The 8,859-nt window shown below is 33.2% G+C and overlaps 1 protein-coding gene across 1 annotated transcript; it reads right to left on the bottom strand.

The window, feature by feature from the left end:
• Positions 1–2,961: 2,961 nt before the first annotated feature.
• Positions 2,962–7,125, bottom strand: LOC131871372 (disease resistance protein Roq1-like). The gene is made up of 5 exons (XM_059215969.1): positions 6,515–7,125; positions 5,284–6,412; positions 4,914–5,180; positions 3,767–4,786; positions 2,962–3,583 (listed from the first exon to the last, which is right to left on the bottom strand). The coding sequence occupies exons 1-5, from the start codon at positions 7,045–7,047 to the stop codon at positions 3,077–3,079; spliced, it is 3,456 nt and encodes a 1,151-aa protein (XP_059071952.1). The 5' UTR covers positions 7,048–7,125; the 3' UTR covers positions 2,962–3,076.
• Between the last annotated feature and the right edge of the window lie 1,734 nt (positions 7,126–8,859).

Below are 8,859 nucleotides of genomic sequence, written 5' to 3'. Positions count from 1 at the left end.
TTTAGTGTGCTTAAGTCAATGAAGTCACAATAATTTGCCTATCAATATTAGATATCTTAAGTCTTCATTTGCTCATCTCTCACTTCAAGTTTATTTATCTTTCCGTTTATATCTAAGTTTGCTGTATACCACTATTTCTTTTGATCTTTTACATAACTTTTGAATGCTTCATTCAAACCATTTTTTAAAAGTTAGGCCGGATCATATTTAGTGCACTTATGTCAGCGAGATCACGATAGGGTAGACAGTATCAAATTATTTAGTATGCAAGGGATTATTAAATCATGTTAAAATCAGTCAATGGAGTTGGTAATGGGAAACAGCGCGGAAGGCTTCCGGAAGATGCATTCAACTGTGTTGTCACAACAATCATAATAATAATAATATTATGACTCCAACAATGTGGGACATATTCTTCCAACTAATATATATAAATAATTAAATTAAAAATTAATTGTTTATGAATTTTAGTGTTTCGAGACTACGAAGACAGGGACTGCTGCAAAAGTCTGTGCAGAAACTGGCACAAGAACTTGTGAAAATATGTGTATTTCTAAGTTAAATTGAGTCAATGGAGTTTGTTATGGGAAATAGCATGGAAGGCTTTCAGAAGACGTTCAATATGACTCAGTAAGACGCGTTCAATCAGAATTATAATCGTTAAAAAACTATTTGCTTGGGGTTTATTAAACATAGTTAAACCTATGAAATTTTGTGTGATACAACAATGTTAAAATAAGCAAATGGAGTTAGTTATGGGAAACAGCGCCGAAGGCTTTAGGAAGACGCGTTCAACAGTCGACTCACAATCATAATAATGTGACAAATGATATTTAAATATTCCAAGTAGTTTCTGGATTTGATTTAAATATTATAAAAGATATTTAAATATTCTTTTATTAGTTAGTAAGTGCTCAAATATCAGAACAAATCCGTTTAAAAACATTACAACAATGTTTTCCTAAATTTTCTTTTTCAATAAAAAATTAATTTAAATTTTTATAAAAAAACTTTAAAAGAGTTTTTGAATTTTTTACATAAATGAAATATATTCTTTATTTAGCAACAAATCTCACATATAACTTATTGAGTTGTTAAAAAATAATTTTTATTTAATCTTTTAGCTGCAATCATAATTACAATAATTAATAATAATTATATTTAATTATTATATTAAATTATGAATACTATTAATTATTTTGATTATAATAATTTTAATTAATAATTATATAGTTAAAAATTTTGAATAATTATAAATTAAAAAAATAATTCACTAAAATTAGAATTATAATATAATTGATTAAAATATTTATAACGATAAATTATAATAATTTTAAACTAAAAAGTCTCTTATATAAAAGATAATATTAATTTATTAAATATTATTTAAAATTTAAAATTATTATATTTATAACATATAATCCAATTTAATATGATTATATTCATCTCATGTTAGCTTCCTTGCAATAAAATTTATCATGTGATTTACTTTTTCTCACTTTTTTTGTATTAGTAAAAGTTGTACATTTAAATTTATTTTTATTTAAAAAATAAAAAATTTGCCTCAAACGAGCTCTATCACACCCAAAGTGTTTTAGCCAATCAATTTGTCTAAAGTTAATTTTTACAATTTAAAAACTTAGAAAAATTACATAGAAGCTTTATGAATTTTATTTTATTTTTTAAATAAACAAATACTCACTTTTTTTTTTACTAACAAATAATCACTTTTAATTGGTTGAAATATTTTTTTAATAGCCAATTAAATTAATCTCATTGTAATAGTACAAGGCTAATGGCAAGTACAAGTAAGTCTACCAATAGTATATTCTTCTATTTAATTTTTCTTCGTAATTTTATTTTTCTTAGATTTTATCATTATTAATTGTTTGTTATAAGGCTTACTAGTTTAATTTTAAGATCTATCCTTCTTTTATTAGAATTTTAGATTTGATTTCTAATTATTTATATTAATTTAAAGATCTTGTTAGATTTTTGGCTTCTATTTTATTTGTATCATTACAATATCCCTCCATCCTTTATAGACTTTAACTCATCTTGAGACACTACTTCATGCCATCACACTACTCTTATTTTTCTCTTTAGGGTTTTATTTATTAATTTATTGATAAACTGGTTGATTTTATGTTAAATCTTGCAACCCTTGTACATTCTTTGGCCTTTAGGCTATATGACTTGATGACTTGTTTGCATGGCAAGCTCTCATGTACATTTCATGTTCCCTTAGGAAGAATCCCTTGCTAGAATCCTTAAGTTACCAAATATGGTGAGAATGGTGTGCTTCATCATGTGTTATTCGGTACTACTATTCTTACTCTTGATATTATGCTTGATGTTGAGAACTTTAACTATTATGGACATTAAATAGGATAATATTTTGTGAATGATCGTGCTAACTTTTTATGGACAGTCCTACACATTTGGTTCAATCTTTTCATGACTTATTTATCACTAAGTCATATGATTTGGAAATGGCTCAAAGTATTAGTGTGAAGGTTATATCTTATAATTTTTTCAATTCATTCATGATCTATTTAATATTAAACATTTCTCATATCATTTTTTCTTCATTAATTATCAAACTAAGCATCACATTTATTTATTTTAATCTCTTCAGTATGTGAAATAATTTCTATTATAAACCCCGACTCATTTATCTAAATTCCTTTATACTAGTATAAATATATTTATTTAATAAATCTAAATAATTTAATTGATAATCTTCAAATATATTAACAGCCTCTATATTTATTAATTTATAAAATGATTAATAACTATTAGAAACATCACTTTAAACTTCTTATTTATTAACATTATCCCAATTAATATTTTTATTTTAAATAATTTAAAAAAAATTTAAAAAAACTCATTTTTTTGTGAAATTTAAATTGAACTCCTTTAATGAACACAATAATTTAAGAGATCGATTTGTTTTCTCATTAATAATACAAAATTTCCCTTGCATAATACCAAAATGAAGCTGTGTTCTACTAACACATTACAAATTTAGGAAATAAAATTCTCTTTTTAAACTGATAATAATGAATAAGTGACATTATCTTCTTCTCCGCAAAACCATCGCTCTGCACCCATGATGTAGCTTATCAACAATTTTATGTAAAACTTCCAAACTTTTCGACTCTTCATATTTCTTCAGCTCCACTCGAAACCCTTTTTTCATCACTCCATACCTCCTCAAAACATCTGAAACTTTCTTACAATAAGAAGAGTGGCCCCAATCATCAGACTCTACCATTGTAATTATCCATCCTCCTTCACGCACCTCAAGTCTGAACGCATTCTGTGGAAGTGCTTGATTTATATCATTTACTGAAGTAAAGCTATCAACCTCGACCACAAAACATACAAAAACTGCACTCAATACTTTCCCATTTCTCCTCTCATCGTCACTGTCCTCGTCATCACTGTTTTCAGCACCAAATTGAACGATGTCAGTGACTGCATGAGCGTCAATACGAGCGTCAGAAAACAGAGACTCGTTTAAAAGTGACTCAGCTCCCTGCGCCGCTCTTGCAATCATATCCATTCTCCTTGGCACACTCTGAAATTAAAACAGAATACTGTCACTTCATCCACGGTAAATTCTTTTTCATTTAGAGATCACTTCAAACATTACTTAACGAAAATCTACACTATCTTGTAAATACAAATTACAAAACAAAACTAAAGGTCAGTAATGAATTTAAAAACACTTCTATTAAAAAAGGAGGATTGAAATCATTACCTTTAACTTATGAATGCAATTCCATATTACTGCATTGCTGCAATAACAAAGTCTCATATATTCGGATGCATTCAACTCTTCAATACCTGATATATTCTGCAGTTTCTCACAAGACTCGATCATAAATTTCTCCATGAAGCTCAATCTCGCAAGACTTGGCAACTTCTCAAGCGTAGGACACTCACTAATTATCAGCTCAGTAAGCTCCATAAAATCACCAGTTCCTGATACTCTTTGCAAATCTTTGCAACATTTTATAGACAGACTGGTGAGCGTGGCGAGAACTGGCAACTCCTTAAGCTGAGGAGAGCCACAGATGTACAACTTTGTTGGCTCAAAGTTACCTGTCACACTTCTCAAATTTCGACAACCATCCAATTTAAGGTTTTCGAACTTCCCACATCCATCAATTAGAATCCTCTCCAGGCAACTTGGACCTATAAAATCTGGCAAATTCTTAAGCTTCGGACAGTCCCGAATGCTTAAATCTACAAGCTTTTCACAAGAAAACTCTGTTGTTTTTAAATTTTGGCAACCATACAATTCAAAAGTTTTCAGCTTCACATGCTTACCAAAACTTGCCCTCTTCAGACACTTCATATCCCTGAGACACAAGGACTCAAACTCGAGGTCTGGACATTGACTGACGTGTAACAGCTCAAGATTTTTCAGATCAGATGTTCCTGTCAATGTTTTGAGTTTTCTGCAATTCCTAATATCAAGACAACTTAATTTCTCTACCCTTATTAAATTCACTTCCATAAGATTTTCCATGCCATGAAGTTTCAAGGACCTAAGGTTGGGATAATCAGTACTGCTGATTAGTATCTTGGATACACATTTTTCACCGCTGATCTTTATCTCTAGCTTTTCAAGGCTATTCATCGAGGCCTTAGATATACTAGACTCTTCCCCATTTTCTAACAAATTTTCTAAACTGTCTTTTGATATTCCTAATAAATCTGGAAACTCTTTCAAAGAGGTCTGAGAAAGTTGTAGCTCTTTCAACTCGGACGGTGCCTGAAATTCAATAAAGTTGTGTAAAGCTTTCATGATAAAAAATAGTCTGGATGCAACAATAACATGAGGTATTCCACTACTATAGCCTCAACGGAGTTTTAAGTTTTCGGAGAGGATATCAAAATACCTGTATGCTATCGTTCCACAACTTTTTGAATTGTCCGTGCTCGATTTTCAAACACTGCAAATTTTGAAGAGGAATCCATGAAGGGATGCTTGGTTGTTCTGTGGAATTGGGCTGAAGCTGAAGCCATAGTAAGGAAGCTGACATCTCAGAACAATTTTTCGGTTGGCTTAAAAAGAATGTAACTTGACAGCCCATGGACTTGTCGAAAATGGAATGGAAACACCTGAAATTGGTGTTGGCGAGTATGTTGTCGAAACCCTTTGATTCCTGCATGCACAGAAGCAAATCAGACTTCCATTTACCTAATAACAAGTGAAGATATATAATTTTACAATAGTAAGGGGAAACCTGAAAGTATAAAAAGGCATACCAAGGATTTCAGATCTTGAGGACGCCACAGGCGATGTGGAGGGCTGAACTCGATTGCCATTTCTCTGCCCAAGTCCCTCAGGTGGTCATGCATTCTCAGTACAGGTCCTTCATACTTCAAAATTTCTTGTCTTTCTAAAAGACACTTATCTTTGAGTGTTTCCAGTGCATGCTGAGGGTTCCATCCTGATCCCTCCCAGACTCTTTCTGCTATACTCTTCGGTTTGCCTATAAAAAAGCAAGCGATATCCATGAAAATCTCTTTTTGTTCATTCTCCAATGCATCAAAACTAATTCTCAGCCTTTTCTTCACGTCCCGAGGAAGCAGCTTACCAACTTTAATCAGTTCTAACCTCCAATAACTACCATTTCGACCATGAACATGCCTGCCCAGAACTTGAAGAGATAGAGGTAGCCCTCCACACAACTCTACGAAGGAGTTAACCAACTCCTCATACTCGCTCTCCGGATAGGGTCTGTCGAAGGCATGCCAACAGAATAGTTCTCTGCCATCATCTCTACCCATTCCTTTCAAATTATAAGCAACAGTAATTCCTGCTGTTACAAGTACTCCAACGTCACGGGTTGTGACGATAATCAGACTATTATCTGATTTATTCAATATATCCATGATCCGTAGAGCATTTAACTGCTCCACATTATCGATGTCGTCTACAACAATTAAGAAACTCAAATGGGGGCTCCTTTGTAGACTATCTTTCAGATAACTTGCTCCTTCCTCTGTATTCAGCAAGTTGTGATCTGCGTTGAAGAGATCTTTAAGAAGCTTACTTTGCAAAGAAGGCATTTCGCACCTCAAATCCGCTTCTCGCACATCAAACAAAAAGCTTGCTCCAGAGTAGTTTGATTTCTTTCGGTTAAACAATTCTTTGGCAAGAGTTGTTTTCCCACACCCTCCCATGCCAAATATGCCAACTACCCTACCCTTATGCTTCCTGTCTTCCAGCCCGCACTGATTTTGAAAATCCTGTACAAGTTCATCAAGGCATCGCCTTTCAAAATCTTCCACAAGATTGTTAAGGCCCACTGGATGTTCAGCAACGTGTAAAGATGTTTTCCTCCGTACTTCTTTTTGCACAGCTGCTCCTATATTTTGGCAATCCCACTCGCTGAAACATTGTAAAATAAAAGGAAGATTTTGTGTGTAAAAAGTTGAAACAGAATTGAAGGAATTATATAACATACAAAAACGAAAATTACAGAAATATTACCTATTAATTTCTTCTCCGGCTATAAATGAAAGAGACTGAAGGGCTTCCTTCCACTCGCTAATATTGTCCAGATATCTGCCCTTCTCCTTAAATTTAAGGAATGCATCAGCGTATGCTCCCTTTTCTATGTGTCGGAGATCACTAGGCTTCACTCCATAAAACACAGGAATAATTTTGGCCGTACTTTGTAACATGAGAACAAGCTCAGCCAAACACCAAGCTGACTCTGCATATCGTGGGGAAAATATGGCTACGTGTACCTTTGCAGAGCGGATGGCTGTCTCAATCATAGAGGGAAATGAACTTCCTAGATCCTTCTCTTCGCTATCAAGAAATGCCCATATTCCTAACTGATCAAGGGAGTTGTAAAGCTGAGTAGCAAGAGTTTGTTTGACATCGGTGCCTCTGTGGTTGATAAACACATCAAACAATGTTGCAGATTCTTCTACCTTCCTCCTTTTGCCGTCAGGTTCTATTCCAGAGAAAACTTTTGATTCTCGATTTTGCTGGTGAGATGATGAAGAAGACGCCATTAGTTCCAGCTCAAATGCGAACAACCCGTTTATAAATCCAAAGAGAGAGCGGGACTAACAGGACTTGGTTGCAGTATTCGTAATGAATGATGAGTTTATGTGGAAGCGTTAGGCTAGTGTGGATTAAATAGATCATCAGGAAGGCGGGTTCAGTACTCCTCGTCTAAAGCGTATGGAAAACGAGTAGAAATTAAGCAAACGCCGATTTCTACAGAGAAGGCGGTCGGTTCAGCACTTTCCTCGAAATATCCACTAATCCAAGGCAAACAAACAAAGGAAAATGCACAGAAATTGGGCAATGCAAGGTAAATGCTTTGAAAATAGACAAACCCTCAATCGACGAAAACTAGATCGGATTCTATTTGATTTATAGCATATTCTTAATTTGAACTTTTGTTTTTTTATCCCCGAAAAAAATCGCAACTAAACATCATACACGGGAAAAGCACGTTTTTGTCGTTTTATTTAAGAAAGAGTTCTTGGACAATGCATAGAAATTGGACAATCCATAGTACGGAAGGTAAATGCTTTGAAAATAGACAAACCCTCAATCGAGGAAAAGGAGATTGGATTCTGTTTGATTTAGGGACTAATTTAATGAAAACGCTTTGAAATTAAGCAAGCGCCGATGCCTTCAGACAAGGTGGTAGGTTCAGCATTTTCCTCGAAATATGCAAGGCAGACAAATGAAGGAAAATTCATAGAAATTGGACAATCCACGGTACACCGAAATTAGAGAAGAAGGTAAATACTTTGAAAATAGACAAACTTTCAATCGAAGAAAGAAGAAATTATTTTAACGTTCATGAGGCTAAGTATAGTCTATGGGACAGATCCTTTGAGGAATCAATTTCTGCATTAGACCCCTTCTTGTGCAGCCTATGATGAGAGCCCCTAGCCTCTCCACACACCTCTCATTGAATAACTTATCCCAAGAGTAGTCTGCATGAGTGGTTTCATAACTGTCCCTGCTGTCCTTGAAAGCGTCATATTCTAGAATGAAGTGTTTTTTTGTTTCAACCTTATCCGAAGTGCAAAAAATGCACACTATTTCCTCTTAATTTTCTTTTGGTCTTTTCCAACGGCCAATTTTGCATCGGAGCTGATGGGAGTTAGTTCTTAATTGAGCAATTAGGATTTTGGCTTTCCACGATAAATTGGCCATTATGTACACTTTTTGTTGATGGTTACACGAGGGGTTAAACTCTTCAATATAATACTTTTTCTTTCTCCCTAGCTCCTTACCCCAAGTGCGCTTGTGGAACTTATCTCTAACATATGCCTTTATCTCCTTGCTATTCGTGGGGCACATGTTCAAGTATATATCCCATGTTCAAGTATATATCAATGAAAAAGAGATCACCCCCTCATCCCCCAAAAATCACAACTAAACATTATAAACGAGAGAAGAAGATCTTTGTCATTTTATTTAAGAAAGAGTTATTTAATTTAATTTTTATATTATTTTATTAATTACATCAATAAAAAATTTAATTTTTAGTTAAGAATTATTTGGTTGTATTTTTTATTTGAATATTTATTTGTTATTTTATTTGAGAATGATTTTATTTATTTTAATAGTTTTATTTTTCTAAATATTTTTTTATTAAATGTTTTACTTTTTAATGATATTTGTACATGACATGAGATTTTGTGATGTTTCTATAGAATATCTCTGGGTATAGTAAAAAAGGAAAATTTTACATTATTCACATACAAAGGTCCAAGTGGTAGAAGGCACAATTTCAAAATCTAAGTGGGCCAAGCCTAAACAACAAGACACAAACACAGAGTATGATTTTCTCGACTCCT

The sequence above is a fragment of the Cryptomeria japonica genome, unplaced genomic scaffold (genome assembly GCF_030272615.1).
Source record: "Cryptomeria japonica unplaced genomic scaffold, Sugi_1.0 HiC_scaffold_400, whole genome shotgun sequence".
Taxonomy (NCBI): domain Eukaryota; kingdom Viridiplantae; phylum Streptophyta; class Pinopsida; order Cupressales; family Cupressaceae; genus Cryptomeria; species Cryptomeria japonica.
The sequence above is the reverse complement of the archived record's forward strand: the minus strand, read 5'-3'. Positions and strand labels throughout refer to the sequence as shown.